This window comes from Neodiprion fabricii, chromosome 4, assembly GCF_021155785.1.
Source record: "Neodiprion fabricii isolate iyNeoFabr1 chromosome 4, iyNeoFabr1.1, whole genome shotgun sequence".
NCBI classification, from domain to species: Eukaryota; Metazoa; Arthropoda; class Insecta; order Hymenoptera; family Diprionidae; genus Neodiprion; species Neodiprion fabricii.
Genome location: NC_060242.1, coordinates 15,198,762 through 15,214,285, shown reverse-complemented (window position 1 = coordinate 15,214,285; position 15,524 = coordinate 15,198,762). Strand labels below are relative to the sequence as shown.

Here is a 15,524-nt window from a genome sequence, read left to right as displayed (position 1 = left end):
ATTTTTTAGGCAGTTATATGTTGATCGACATCGGTTCAGTCAATGTAACTTGGTCAGGAGGAAGCAAACCTGCTGGTATACCTCCACAGAACTACGATTATTAAGAACGGTTCCCTTACATAAGCTTTGAGTTTCCACGTTTTCATCATGCAAATATGCAATCTAGCAGGTATTTCTCGGCAATAGCAGCAAAATTACATTTTACTGCTACAGCTGGTTCGGATTTAACTGCGATAAATCAAATTTTGGATTTTAAGAATTGTTCGCTGCTTGATTAGTTTGCAATTTGAAAAAATGCATTGTGTGCATAAACGAGGTATACCATAGTGGGATTTGCTTGTACTTTGTACGCACTGTGCAGTACGTCAGTACAAGTTTATGAAATTAAAAATCATAATTGCTTCAATTTATCGAATTGAATAATGAACTTAGCTCGTACATTATGCATACGAACTCTACATACCCACGAACCACTAGTTTTCAGGCTACGCGGTGGGTCCAGTATTTTCCTAAAATTATCCTTTTTTTATGTTCACCTGTAAGGACTCTGAAACTGAAAGTTTCCCGTAAATGTACTATAAAGCAATCGATTGCCCCCTAAAACCATTTTTACCATTCAGTTACTTTTTTTTTCATAAACTAAAATGGACTGAAAAAATCAATTTGATGCTTGAGAACAATGATTATGTACTTCCAACTCCACATAGAAAAAAAAAGAAAAAAAATTGAATCTCAATACTCTAATACTTCACAAAATCCTGGTTTTTGAGGTTTAGTTAAGTGTCGTTACCAACAGAATATGTGCGCTCATTGCAAATAATTTTATACCTACGTTTATTTAAAAATAGAAACATTGTTCTCAAGTATCAAATTGATTTTTTCAGTCCATTCTAGCTCATGAAAAAACCAAATAATTAAAACATCAACATTTTTTTATGTATTTCATGATTAAAATTTCAATCGCCCCTGGCAACGTGTTCATAATGTGATCCAAAAATTTTTGTATTTCCACATGATTTTTTTTTTCTATAATATGAACATATTTTTAGAGTGCAGTCGAAAAAATTCCAAAACTGCCAAAATAACTGACATCCTAGTATATGTATAATTTTTTTTTTTTTGATGAATTTTATGAAAAAATATTGGAACCCCCCCCATTTTCACAAAGCCTTCCCCTATTACCCCTAAAATTATCCGACGAGAACTGTGAAGCATGAGTTCTACTTGTGACAAAAGTGCAGCAATCATTCTGAACCAAAGAGATTCTTGAAATTATTTTTTGTAATACTTTAGTTTCGAAATCACGAGTAATTAAAAGGACGTCTGAGTGCAAAATTAAACTCAGACATGGTTTTTTTTTTAGATTTATTATTTTTTTAAAATCGTTTTTCAAATATTCTTAGTTTCTAAAAACATCTACAGTTAACATTTATACAGAAGGTAATATCTTCAACCATTTTAATCTCACCTATAATTTTAATTAGATAATTACAGTTATCAAGACATTCAGAAAAAAAACAAAATTATAATATGCTAAGTAAAAACCTAAGTAACAATACGCATATAAATATTTTACACATGTTCTAGTGTCCATCAGATGTCTACTCTTGCGCTAGAATTAAAATTTTATAAATTGACAACTTGCGAAAATTATTCAACAGTTAAAGTATAATGCTTTATTAAAATACAACCTGATGGCGACATTCGGTTCACATTTGAATTGAGTGATATATGATACGGGTAAAATACATAAAATAATCGTGCTCCTGATAATATTCTGATGCGTCCAACAAACTGCGCCCCAAATTCAATCACCTCAATTCAAAGCGAAAAATTATCAAGTGCAACGTGTAAATTATCATTAATTTCAATTATAATTCGCCAAGTTTTTTATGCTGCATGTCTTCTTTCCAGTGATAATTACTATTGTTTTTTGCAGCATAATAATATTGAAAACAAAAATTTTACCATTATCAAGCCATTGATCGTTTCACAATACCTATCTATTATCCGAATTTCCATACTTCATTCTGTATTCCGAGTGATCTATAAAATATGTAACAGTGACAGCAAACCATGAAATCGATGAAAATCGAATTTCAAACTTGAAATAGTGTTTCATCATAATTCATAAATACGTCAGAATAAAATGATAACAAAATAACGAGTGACATAAATTTCTATTTTGAACTGCATTCAGGAACAGGGAATGCTAAATAAAATGCAATGCACGAGACAGTGATAATTCAACCGTTTAATATCGTGCTGTTTTTGAACCGATGACAAATTATCGCTTCCTATAAAGTATTAATACCTTATTGCAAAGTTGCAAGTCGTACGAACAATAAAGTGTGTGTGCGTGTGTGTGTGATGACACTGTACTGACCTAGGTGCGACATTTACGTGGAATGTACCTAATACGATATTATAGTATTTTCACAGAGCTAGGCTCATTTTCAAGTTTATTCGAATTCATGAAAACAATTTTTTATGGAAACTAATATATGACTCAGGCTTTTTTGTCCGATTTAGGCAGGAATCAGTAAAAGTACGAATCGGAAATTATTATTAAGCGCTTATGACAAATATTGTGGATTATGATGTGACGATCTTTAATTGTACTGTTCAGGGAGTACATAAGAAATATCGTCCCAGGGATGACGATATAGTCCTTGTTTTAATCTCTTCTGATCCATAAAGTGACCTGGAAAACAGAAAAGGTTATAAGTATTCATTTTATAGTGATCTGTCAGAGCATATGGATTTTATACTTTGAGTGAACCCGCTAATATCGAATACATACCAATGAAACCGATACTCCTTCCAAGTACGAAGAGGCTGTTGATAGCTCCAATTTCAATATATTCCTGAGCCTCTTCCCTCGTGAAGCTGCCGCTATTTCTCAGCATATCGACAAATGCGCATGCAATCATGCCGTCGACATTGAGAATAAGATTAGGCTTCTTACTTGTCGTAATTTTTTCAACTTCCAGAGCATATTCCACTAGTGGTTTGGCAGGGAAATTTTCCAACACAAATTCTTTAATGAGCTTCACGCGCATATCCGGATTATTGATGGATTTAATCCGATGCCCAATTCCCATGATAAGCTTCCCTTTCTTGCGCGTGTCATTTACGAATTCCTGAGGATGAAGGCCTGCGTCGTAGGCTTCTGAAAACATATGGGCTGCACCATCTAAAGCTCCACCAAATCGATCTCCCTGTAGGCAAGGGCAAAAAAATACGTAAAACATCGGAATCAGGTCATTTAGAATTCGAAATTATTTTCCACTGATGGTTTAACGTAATCACGATTAATCGGGAAGCTTTTGACAACTTACAATAGTAAGTAATCCAGATACTAGTGAGCTGACTAAATCTTTTCCAGCTCGGGCACAGACGATAGTATTGTGGGCACCTGATACGGCTGGGCCGTGATCAGCGGTAAGCATCAGCGACATTTCCAGGAATTTGCAATAAGTTGCGGGTAAACATCGCTGGAACCACAGTAAAGACACAACTCCGCCAATTCCTACATTTTGTTTCAGCACCTCCGTCACTGGCATACCAGCATAGAGCAGCTCATGGCCACGCTCATCGCAGATCGATGTCATGAAGGATGCAGGTTTTCGTATCAAACCAAGTTCCTGAAATAGAAGTAGTACAAATCTCCTAATGTAATAAATTGCCCTGAATAAAATTGTGTAAGGAGTTTGCAAAATGTGTACCAACCCTTGCCCAACTATAGTCCATAGGTACGGTGGGTGGAGGAACTTCAGGTTCAGGACGAATGATTCCAGCTTTCACTAATCCCTGATAGACATTCTGGATTAGATCGCCGAGATTGTCGAAGCTATCGGGAACGTAAGCTCCAGCAGCTTTCAATGCAGCGTTCTTCGCCACAGCTGTTTCAAGATTACTGTGCGCAATAGAGCCAGCATGCCCAAATTGAACTTCAGATTTGAACATACTGGCACAGGTACCGATACACCAAGCTACCAAAGGTTTCGTTATCTTCTTAGACTTGAGAGCTTCGCAAACTTCGTACTCTTCAACTCCACCCACTTCGCCCAATAGAATTATCAGCTTGACATTGGGATTGGCTTGATAACGCATTATATGGTCCATGAAATTAGTGCCAGGATAACGATCTCCACCGATAGCTACTCCTTCTAATACACCATTAGATGCTTTGGAAACTATATTATTCAATTCGTTTGACATACCACCTGATCTCGATACATAGGCAACGCTGTAATACAGAAAAATTTGGATGACTCGAGTGTCTAAAAAGACAATAAACGGGAAATAACCGCCTAACCAACTGAAAAACCTCACCTTCCTGGTCTGTAGAGTTTGCTGTGTAGAATATTATCCATCATACCTCCAGTGTTACCAATTTTGAAACATCCAGGCTTTACACCACCAACAGTTGCGGGTCCGATGATAGTGACTCCTTTTTCCTGAGCGAGTAGAATTAACTTCCTTGTCATATTTTCAGGGATACCTTCAGCGATAATGGCAATAGTTCTGATTTGTGGGAATAGAAGAGTTTCAACTGTGCTGTCGTAAGCTGAGCGCAAGGAGGCAAAAGTCACCATGACATCAGCATCTTGATGCTTGTTCATCGCATCTTTCATATGTTTGTAAACAGGAATCAATACCTATGCAAAAGAATCGCGCTGTCAACAACTTTTCTTAAACTTATCGTTAGACTCATCAAAACTTGAATATAAGTCGAGCTGACCTCTTTGTGGCCCCAGTAAAATTTCTGCTTGTGGTCACCCACAAACGGATATACAATAGCTGCTACAGAGGGTTCTGTTCTCCTGCATACAAAGTCAAAGTCCAGCATACTTTGAACAGCCCTGTTTTGCATTCCCCAAATAATAGCCCTGGTTTTATTGCTGAATAACTCCTGCCCACTAGACGAATCAACAACGTCGGTTTCTTTTATCTTTTGTTGTTGCATAGGCAAGCCAGAGCTGGTCTTTTGTGGCGCTGGGGGACCAACATCCTGGCCAGAGGGGAGGAGGAAATTAGCTGTCGAGAATTCCTGTGCCTCAGGATCAGGAATTGGCTTCTTTCCGAGAGCCATACCGCAGATAGCAGTCATGTGTGTTTCAGGACCGAATACATAGCCACATATGCCCAGGCGCTTTCCAACTTCGCGTATAATTCTGTTCGTAAACACAGGTACAAATAAGTCACAGTAAACGTTAACAATTCAAACACAGCATCGCAACGTGTTGTTCGTTGACATCAATTTACCTTAGACCCTCTTGGTAGTTAGGCCCTGCCCTCCTCACAAAGATTTTAATATCATATTCAATCAGCTTTGGCTGAAATTCTTGCAGAGCCTTGACGATCCCCTTGAATGTTGCTGCAACGTTTGTGAAGTTAGCAATACCACCGCCGATAATCAGTACTTTTCCATCAGGATGCTTTTCTTTTGTCATCAGGCTCAGAATGGTTTTCGCGTACTCATAAGTTTGCTGCTCGCTGGGGGCTCCAGAGTATTCGCCATAGTTTGCCAACTCTGATGCACCGCCAAGATCGCAAATTGTATCCGAATAAATAACGGACGCACCTGAAAAACATCTTCTTTAATAAAAAAAAAAAATAAAAAAATACTTTTAGCAAACAAAACTGCAAATTATATGATTGCAGGTAACTACAACACGTGATTTAGGTCTTTCGAGTTTCAAAGTTTTCTTATACTTGTAACAACTCTCACCTCCACCAGCGACCATCGTCCAGATGCGTCCCGTTCTGTTCAGGATTGTCAATTTCAGACTGGCACCAGACTTAGCATCCAGATCAGCAATATAAGCTTCTTCGGGATAAGCATCCCGACCAAAAGGAGGTGGATAATCAATTTCACCCCACACGGGTCGGCAGATAAAATCAGCTGTAGTATCCAACTTTGCTGCAAGATCCAGTATGTAGATTGCGTCATTTGTCACAACCAACGGATTTATCTCCAAGTAAGTGAAGTACAATTCAACGTATAATTTGTACAGAGCTTCGATGAATTTGGCGATCACACTGAAACAAACAAAAAAACACTTGTCTGTAGGTATGGTTTACCCTGGCATTGATGTAACATGTTGCCAATTATCCGAAATAAACCTGCAAATGCGAATACATTGAAATATTGATAGCAAAGCCCCAAAGGACACAGGACTTTTGCTGAAACCAGGAGACAAATATGCTGAATAGCTGATCTGTGCGGATTGGTAATTAATATTTCTTCAATAAACATGTGTATATTATGACAGCAACAGAGGTGGATCTATAAATTATGTTCAAGATAAAATTGTTGCTTATAACTCGATAGTATCACGAAAATGACTCACGGTTTTTTAGCTGGCGATACATTGATTAATAATTTTTCAGTCAGCTTAGCCTGGTTAGGAGGAGATGAACCTACTGGTACTTCCAACTTGAGAGCTTTGGCATCTACGTCTCCAATGTCTACTCCACCTTGGTGATGGAACAGAATTGTGTCTGCCTTACGATGAGAGTATATGCAGACGTAAGCTTCCTCCTCCTATTGACGTAAAGAACAATTCGGAGAATTACAATTAATAGGCGTTATTGGATATTGTTTTAATAATAGGATGCCTAATAAAGTCAGGACCCAAATTCCGTGGGGATCCCAGGTTTTTCTAGGCAATTTTTCAATTTTTACAGATGTATCGGAGAGATAATTTTCCATCTGTGGTGCACTTAAACAATGTTAGTTAGTACGAATCGGAAATTTTTTTTTTATATATGTGTTGGATAAAATTGTTCATACTTGGGTCTTTGCATATAGTACGTATCGGTAAGTTTTCTATTTATAAGTTGATTGAATTATAAAAAAAAAATTCGTATTCGTCAACAAATTCCCTGAGAATTCCTGGATATTCCAAGAGAAAAAAAAATCTCTGAGAATTCAAGGAGTTCCAAGTTTTTCCAGGTAGTAGACACCCTGTAATAGAATTGACGACAAATCTTTCAAAATTGAAAAAATTACTTACAGGTTTGTGAGGTATGAAAGGCTCGATTATAAACGTCTTTAGCTTTCCAGTAGCTTTTTCGACCTGTTGATCTTTGTTCATCCTTTCTTCTACCCATTTCTGAACGGTAGGTAGATCAGCGTTTACTTTGATTAGTCCCAATTTACCACGTCGCTTGATCAGCTGATCAGGCTTGACAACTAGTTTCTCAGTTTTGAGCCATGGATTTTCAACAGCAATATCAACCCAGTTCGTATTGTCATCGATAGAAACAAACTGGCATTTAACAGCAGCAGTTCCCTTCACTAGATTACGATTAATCAGATCTTTGCCCGTCGCCTCGCGTATTGCCTTGGCTGACATTTTTTCTAATAATCTGAAACACACAAGTTTAGATTTTCATTTATAAAGCTATCCCATTTTTCTTCGTTATATCTGAAATTTGAAAAAGCATTTTACAGTATTTTTTTGTATGTGATTTAGTCAAAGTGAAACGATTCTGCTACACAAAAAGAGAATAAAGAAGATTATCTGTGGAGTGACCAGATATTCAAGTAAATGCTGAACATCAGAGAGCTGAAAACCAGTTTTTCTAGTTGACTTTTGGACTCATTATACGTAAGTGACTGGAGTGCCACAGTTGTAGCTATAGCAGGAAAAGTATGTAGGCATGAAAATAAAATTGTTCCAGCATAAATTATTTTTTCATTCAACCAATCGGCACGAAGGAACATTAAAGTAACACATAAGCGAATTGTTATGTACCAGAAAACCGTTACCGCTCTAGAATTCAATCGAACATTGAGCCAGACGGAAGGTCTCTACTTTCACTTGTTATATGATAGTATCGTACAGTTCCGTGCATGCATATAACATCTACATCTATCACAATAAATTAATGAGGGCACATTCAAAGGGCAGCAGATTGAAAAATTTATTCGTAACCAAGAATGAAAATGATATTCCCAAACACTCGACCCTCGACTGACGCATAGATCTATGGACGTACAATGTACATATGTACATTCTGCATATATACGTTGTATACCGTGCACGTGTACAGTTCGACGATAATTCCGAACGCGTGGCTTTTATTCAATTATGCTTACGACGCACAGGAAGACCATCGAGGTATTGTACGATAAAAATTAAAGAAAAAAAATTATCATTTTTACATCTCTTATTCTCTACGCAGATCGAAATCAGCAATTTTTTCGTTAATGTAGATTCCTCGTTATAACGTTATTGGTGACAGAGTATACATGTGAGTATGAGACAATAAAATAAAAGCAAAGTCAACGAATGAAAGGATTCGAGGTTGCACGTATATTTGGGTAATAAATAGTCTGCTGCTGATCAATCGAACGTACAGAAAGACCGTATGGATACCGAAAAGGTCCGGAAAGCGGTCTTTCTAACGCAGAGACGTGTCAGTCCAACGTTACGGCACTTTCTCCGTTCACAACTTTCTTCAAATAAAAATTTATCCAAGTTGAGTATCATTATACGTATATATATATTGAAAAGTTCATATAGAAGTAACGGGAGAATATTCGGACAGAGGTATCGTTGTTGAAAACTTGATCAATTTTATATTTGTAAAGCAACTGATACAAACGTCCTGCTTCTTGTGCGTATGTACAATTAAATATTCGTTTAAAAATACCGCGATCTGAAATACGGAAAACACTATAGGTAATTCAATGTCCTAATGAATTGAAACAGACATTTTCTCGTAATATTACAAGATTGGCTCAGAAACGGCGGGAAGAAAAAATTGCAAAAAGCAAAAGAAATCAAAGGTGAAGAGACACTCGTGGCCGCGTCACGTTGAGAATACATTACCGATAATTTGCGGGAACCTTATGTCAATGAGGCTAACCTTGACTAAAAGTCGTCATTTAAATGAATTCTAATTCACGTGTGCGCGTACATGAAAAGTTGAATAAAAAAAGAAATAAGAAAACGAAACCTAGGAAGAAGTAATGATGTAAGCACCGGACGAAACGTTGATTGCGAAATTACATTTTAATTTGAGAGATTCAACTCAAGGGTGCTTAACTTTCCATAGTTTAAAGCTCGAAAACCACTTTTGACGAAGAAATAATAATACATCGAAGGTAACAATGATAAAGAAAATTACAACCAGTCGGTAAAACATATACGTACGGCGGTTAAATACAGTTGAAAGCGAAGGCGGGAATACGAATGAAACGTTTATCCACTGAAAACAGTTTTACCGTTTGTGAGGATGAAGATTTTGCAAAACGTAGAACACTTGGACGTCTTTCACCTGGTGCGTAAAGGTTCGTGATATTTGTGCTCTGCCAAAATGGATTTCTTATTCTAACAGGTGTCACGGTGTTGACTTGAAATTAATTGTAATTATGAATTGAAAAAATTAGAAGTAAGTGACGACAGAACAGATCGTTTACTCGGCCGACTGCTCGCGGCAGACTGAAGTTTCCGACGTGCTGCGATCCCATATGTATAAATGTGCATTATACGTGTATTATAACGTATGCCTGCCTGCATGTGTATGTGTGGGAATCGCTGCCCCACGTCCTTGCGATAATCAAATGGCAAAAGCCACAGATCGTACGATTTCAACATTTTTCTGCATATCCTAATCGTCACACTCATCCGATCTCTCTTTTGTTTCTCTCTTTTTCTTTTCGGAATATAAAAAAGTTTAATATCGCACGACGGATGCATAACTGATCTTCGCAATGCCCCCGCGTTTCAACTTGCTAAACTTGCTCTTCATTATCAAGGAGAACAATACACTTATAATATGTATGAATTGTATTAAAAAAAAAAATACAATACACTTATAATATGTATAAATTATACGTGTAATAAACGGAAGAGCGACAAACAGGTTGAGAAGTGAAAGGACAAACTAATAGAAATACACACGTTGTTTAGGCCGTATTTGTATAAGAAATATGACATGTGTATGTCGTAGGAAATGACGACCAACGAGCCATCTCGGAAGGGAGAACTAACTATTAAATGAAACGTGAAACGAAGCCACGTGGCCAGGCACCCAGGTCACCGGCTCATGAAAAGGAAGTTGTAGATTTGGTTTTGACTTGTATGTATTTTTAGTAGGATTTACCGTGTAATATGTCACGGCAACGTTAACAAATAGCGAGACGGTGGCAAAAACAAGCGTGCAAAACAAATGATTGCACGGAGATTAGGTCGTTGACTCATCGTTGAGTCAATTGTAGGACGGGAAATTACGGTTGATACCTATATTATACATATTCGATAAATAAGCGTTCAAACGGTTAATGATAAGCTTACGTCATGTAACGAGTTGTATAACAATTAAATACTGCTACATACGGTATATATAACGCTACGAATTTAATTGAATTTCGAACAATTTTACGGACATTTAAAAATACCAATAATGCAAATAATAATCGGAAGAGAAAAAAATCTTAAAAATTTTTTACTATACTGTATACTATATGTATATACTTCTCACTACATATAGATATTGAAGAATAGAGTTTACGTATAGTATTTTCGTATTTGCAGAAAGGGCAGGAGGGCGAGATTTGCGTCCTGCGGTTACCAACATCTATTATCGGATAGCCCCCCCCCCCCCCCCCCTTCTAAAAATGTGAATACAACGCATAAGCTGCGTCGCTTCAAGAAATATTCTCTAACCACACATGGATACGATAGACATATACGAATTCGTATCGATATCTTGAATCGGCAACGATTATTTGACGAGGGAACATCAGGCGGAGTAGCGCGATAAAATATGCAGGTTTATACCACGTGGTGATAAAGTCACACCACGGCCACGCGTGTACAAGCAGGCAGGACTGTTATCACCGGCGGACAAGTTCATATGCATAGCGTACACATATACCTATCTACTTCAATTTTGTTATATTCTAACCATTACGTAGGGAGCGGTCGCTAACACTGCAAATCGCCTTGTCCATTGCGTAACGCATCGTCGCTCCATAGTATGAGTTACATGTACATTTTTTGGAAGTTGGTGCGAGGGGGGGGATTGTAAAAGTGCGTTATGTGTACACATACCTACGTGTGGCCATTGGCCATACAAACCCGGACAATGAAAAGAATTTGCATTTACACAAGGGCTCAGATGTAACCTATTTTCACAATTTGCATTATATCGATAGCAGCGGTCACAAGACTGAAACTACCAGCCAGAATTAGCGGCCAAACGTTCTAATGCTCATTTGAATAAGATAGTGAAGTACCTTGAACCTCCGATACTTTTATAGAATTACGAGGATAAGACTGAACTGCATTTTTCTATTTCCAAAAAGTTTAACCGTTTGGCTGCTAGTTTCAGCTTCATGCAGCGGTCTGTACAACTTGTTGTCGTCATAGAGTAAATGTTGCAGAAGTTGGATTAGAATCGGTGAGCAATTATGTGAAGGATTCGCGAAGTATCGAACGCGGAAGCTTCATATTCCAGATATTACAATATCAACCTATTTATGTTTACTTCTGCAGGAAATTGCGTGTATAACTGTTATTCTTATCGTAATATTTCAAACTGTAACTGTTATTTTCCAGTCGATTGGACAGGCCGAGTCAAGTAGAGCCGCAGGTGAAGCCTTATAGAATCGGTTATGCGCGCACACACGCACGTATACGCACACAAATGTATTATCTAGTCACGACCTATCTCAACAATAGCGTAACATATTTCAAAATATTCATCGCGGCCGCAGGCGATATTAGTCGTGATAAAAATAATGACCATTTTTCACAAAGTTATGCCACCGCGAGGAAAAATAGTCGTGCGATCATTATATTTTTACATGTTTAGTTGCGAGGAACAGGATGTTTTCAATATTTGGACAGAACCTCCTTCGGAAACGAAAACCAATTCCCGATCGGCGACTATCTGTGTATCGTTTCGCTGATGGAGGGGTCGTGACGTCTGCTTGACATTAACACACGAGTGACCGAACCGTGATGAATACGTGATAGTCACGGTTGATGACGAGCCTTGCACGTCGCTGTTTCGTACGTTCGTTCTTCACAGGCGAGAGAAAATGTTCGCTTGTTTTTCTTCAAGTAACGTACATTTGATTTTTTAAATAACTTACACCATCGCGACAACAATAGCCAAAGGACATTCTATGACTACGATGATTCTTTGACTAATTATGTCTGCTGAAAGTGGCGTCGTTGTGACATTATGACCACATTTACACTATCACTCGGCACTCGTCTTCCTGTCGCACGGCGTAAACGCACCAAGTGTTTTTTTTTACTCTCTCTCTAATGACGAGAAATATTAAAATATTGGGCCAAGGGGCCCATAAATTTTAGACGAATTGGAGGGAAATGTGTTTCTCTAATTCGATTTACGGCTATGCAGTTTTTGTTTTTTTTTTACCTTAAAACGTATATACTTATAGCGGAAACGAGTAACAGGCGGCGAATAATAATTTTTTTGTTTTTTCGCTTCCCACCACCCACCACGAACGAAGAGCGGACCGAAAGATGTCTAACGCACGACTGAAGAATGAGAGTTTATTTTCATATAAACCAGGTCGGAACGTGTTTAAATCATTATTCATTCATTAAGGATGATAATTCACGCGTAGAAGAGAATAGTAGATAATGGGCTTCCTGCATTCCCTTAGCTAATTGATCGGAGTTTCTTTGTAGTAGGTATACGACGGAAAACGAAATATGTAAACTTAGCAGATCTATCATATCTACTAAGTAGTACTTGTCTACGTTCGGAGAACTCCTCGGCAAACGTGCACAGTGTCTGCATTACATCCGTAGAATGAAATATCCCGATAAGCCCAAAACCGCTGCAGAGAGGAACTTGGCTACTTTGGCAAATAGATATATTATAGCTACAAGCAAGCGGCAAACCCGTGGCTCCCGGTTTTTTTGCCACCGCGCGATTGACAATCAGCCTGGAGTCTCGCGAGTTTAGTCCGGAGTCAAAGTGCGAGTATTACGTAAATCAATTTGCATTTGCGGCGTCATGTGAGAATAACAGATAATCCGCACGCAGGCTACGCTTAATACTCAGGTCAAATAGATTCCTCGTAGATTCAACGTACGTCCTACGCGTCATGCGACGGCTTCTGAGTTTGAGCAGAGCGCGAACGCAGGCTTATATATACGCTAATAGAAATGGTGTAGATGAAACGAATTATACACAAATAGGGTATAAAAATATCGAAATTGTGTCATTGGTTTAGGTACATACATGTACCTACATTGATACATGTAATTATATACCTACATTGCATGATATGCCTACTAACGTTGCGAATTTATTCGAGACCAACGTCGCGACTTTTCGTACCAATAACCGAGGAATTCAAAACTCGAAGCGTTGCTTCGTACTTCTTACATACATTGCCGCGTTCATTCGAATAAGGATTGCGTACAGGTACCGGACGATAATTGGGCAAACAGTAATTATGCGCGGCTTAATATGGAAATGCTATAATGAAAACGAAGGTAGAAAACGTATTATTTGTATTAGGGGTTGCTTTAAGGGGGTGCCCTAGTCAACTTCGACGTTGTCGTATGTACGTGCAAATATCGAACTCCACGTACCTAAAACGCGAAAAAGGGCATAACGTCCCAATTTTATACACAATTCGCAACAGAAATACGGGAATGGCATGGATCCCATGAAATCGCAATGGAAAATTCGTTGAATTCATGCTACTTCTTTATTTCTGCGACGAACAGAAATGCATGATATTTGGAGATATATAGGTGCGTCAACGTCGAATCCGACCAGGGCACCCCCCTAAGCGTAAACGACGCGCTTAACACGTGATTGTTATTTCAAAACGTCACGTAATAAGCCAACATATTCGTCAGTTGACTATTTTTGAATCCCCACCGATATTGAACGGAGAGAAACTTTGCATAAATATGAGGAACAGCATTGGCTAATTATTTTTCACAAGCCGCGTGACGTGATGTACATAATTGGCGTACATCAGTAAGTAAGCAACCATTAAGTCTACATTTTGTAAATTCTACATCAGCAATATACAAAAATCGTGGAACACTTGTTCTTATGGGTTATGAAGGAGCTTGATTTTAAAACACGAAATAACGTGAGCAATTCGGGCTGCAGTCCAGCTGGTGGGAGAAAAAGTTGCATAAATAAAAGAACTAGAAATACGTGAAAAACCTTGCGTAACCCGTTGAACGCGATTGCATATTTATTGAATTGGTGGTTACGTTTCTGCCTAGGTTATTCCCGTTTCGAAATGAAAGAAATAGCAAGACATAACCGTTTTATCTTCCTATCTGGAATACTGGTCTACACTACACTACAATCAATCAGGCGTGACAGATAGTAGTCGTATTTGATTATTCCGATTGTGCAACTACCCCGTGCTCAATCAGGTTTTAATTACGCTGAAAAAGTATATATTATCGATATTGAACGTAATCTCAATCACCGCGGTCACATCAATTGTAATTCGCAATGGGTAGGCAAACAATGATATGACTGATTGAAGCAAAACTGAAATGACGAATGAATATCAGATGTCTGCGCTATTTTTTAGGTTAGTTGTGACGCAAGTTTTACGAGAAGTTCGAAATTTTTAATAGAAAGAAGAGAACCTAGTTGTTTATATACTCGACAAGAACAATTGTCAAGTAAATACAATCCGGTCGTGCGTCGCTTGCTGTTGTTTGGCTGAACATCTCTTGTCAATTGGCATCATTGTTGCAATACGGATGTAATAAAGACGAGGAACAATAGAACTATATTATCCAGATATTGGAAGGTAAGTCGTGATTATAATTCGTCGGATTGAACGAAATATTCTATAATGTTACTCACAAGTTGACAGGCGCCTCAGATAATAACGTGTAATTCAAAATTCGACTGGAAATCCGACGACGAAAACATCCATCGACACAACCGACAGGGAGCGAAAGGACGATTTAACGCTGCGCCCCGCGATCGCGAAACACCGAAGACAAACAGTTGCCACGCTGTCACCGACTAGACACCACGGATCGAATCTTATTGATGAGATTTATAGATTCTGAGAGCTGCTTTACATCATTTGCAATGAGTTGACACCAGTAAAAGCAACTGGCTCAATCTAAGGGAAATAAGAGAAATTCTATTATCAATTAACGTCAGTTGCCTTCAATATGGCCGACACGTCGGCGACACCGTCCATGGAGACTAGAGGTAAGGAGGCCGAACGCATAGGGCGGAATCGTCGAAAAGTGAACCGTAAAGGTGATGAAAGATTTTGTAGTTCGGGATGTATCCGCAAGCGATACCAGCGCCTGGTTACGAATAGGATACATACGTGAGGATCGACGATTCAAAATCACCGCCATGGAGCCCCGAACGCTGTACTGCGGACGTGGGCTACGAAAGCAGTGAAAATTTTTACTGAAATACCCGCTGGCGCTGCTGTACCCAAGAGAGGATGACAGAGACGGAATAAGAAAAAAGAGAGAAGAGAATATTCATATTCGTAGCGCAGT

The 15,524-nt window shown here is 38.4% G+C and overlaps 1 protein-coding gene and 1 long non-coding RNA gene across 4 annotated transcripts; one reads left to right on the top strand and one right to left on the bottom strand.

Moving 5' to 3' along the window:
• Window positions 1–2,274: 2,274 nt before the first annotated feature.
• Window positions 2,275–14,998, bottom strand: LOC124179657 (ATP-citrate synthase). 3 transcript variants are annotated; one of them, XM_046564286.1, is made up of 11 exons: window positions 14,860–14,998; window positions 7,026–7,380; window positions 6,360–6,553; window positions 5,738–6,048; window positions 5,272–5,590; window positions 4,748–5,180; window positions 4,339–4,664; window positions 3,733–4,252; window positions 3,342–3,647; window positions 2,804–3,221; window positions 2,275–2,704 (listed from the first exon to the last, which is right to left on the bottom strand). In XM_046564286.1, the coding sequence occupies exons 2-11, from the start codon at window positions 7,365–7,367 to the stop codon at window positions 2,613–2,615; spliced, it is 3,261 nt and encodes a 1,086-aa protein (XP_046420242.1). In that variant the 5' UTR covers window positions 7,368–7,380; window positions 14,860–14,998; the 3' UTR covers window positions 2,275–2,612. The 3 variants fall into 3 exon arrangements, with proteins under 3 accessions (XP_046420242.1, XP_046420244.1, XP_046420243.1); XM_046564288.1 differs by lacking the exon at window positions 14,860–14,998 and adding an exon at window positions 9,174–9,461; XM_046564287.1 differs by lacking the exon at window positions 14,860–14,998 and adding an exon at window positions 9,245–9,461.
• Window positions 14,015–14,998, top strand: LOC124179684. The gene is made up of 3 exons (XR_006870131.1): window positions 14,015–14,119; window positions 14,625–14,803; window positions 14,863–14,998. It is a non-coding gene; the product is annotated as an uncharacterized LOC124179684 (long non-coding RNA).
• Window positions 14,999–15,524: the final 526 nt, after the last annotated feature.

Excerpts from the sequence above, each read along its gene's own strand:
- LOC124179657 (XM_046564286.1), bottom strand. The coding sequence starts at position 7,367 with ATGTCAGCCAAGGCAATACGCGAGGCGACGGGCAAAGATCTGATTAAT. Across the intron at positions 6,554-7,025 it reads CTTTCATACCTCACAAACCT|GAGGAGGAAGCTTACGTCTG; the intron begins GTAAGTAATTTT and ends TTACGTCAATAG. Across the intron at positions 2,705-2,803 it reads AAGGAGTATCGGTTTCATTG|GTCACTTTATGGATCAGAAG; the intron begins GTATGTATTCGA and ends TCTGTTTTCCAG.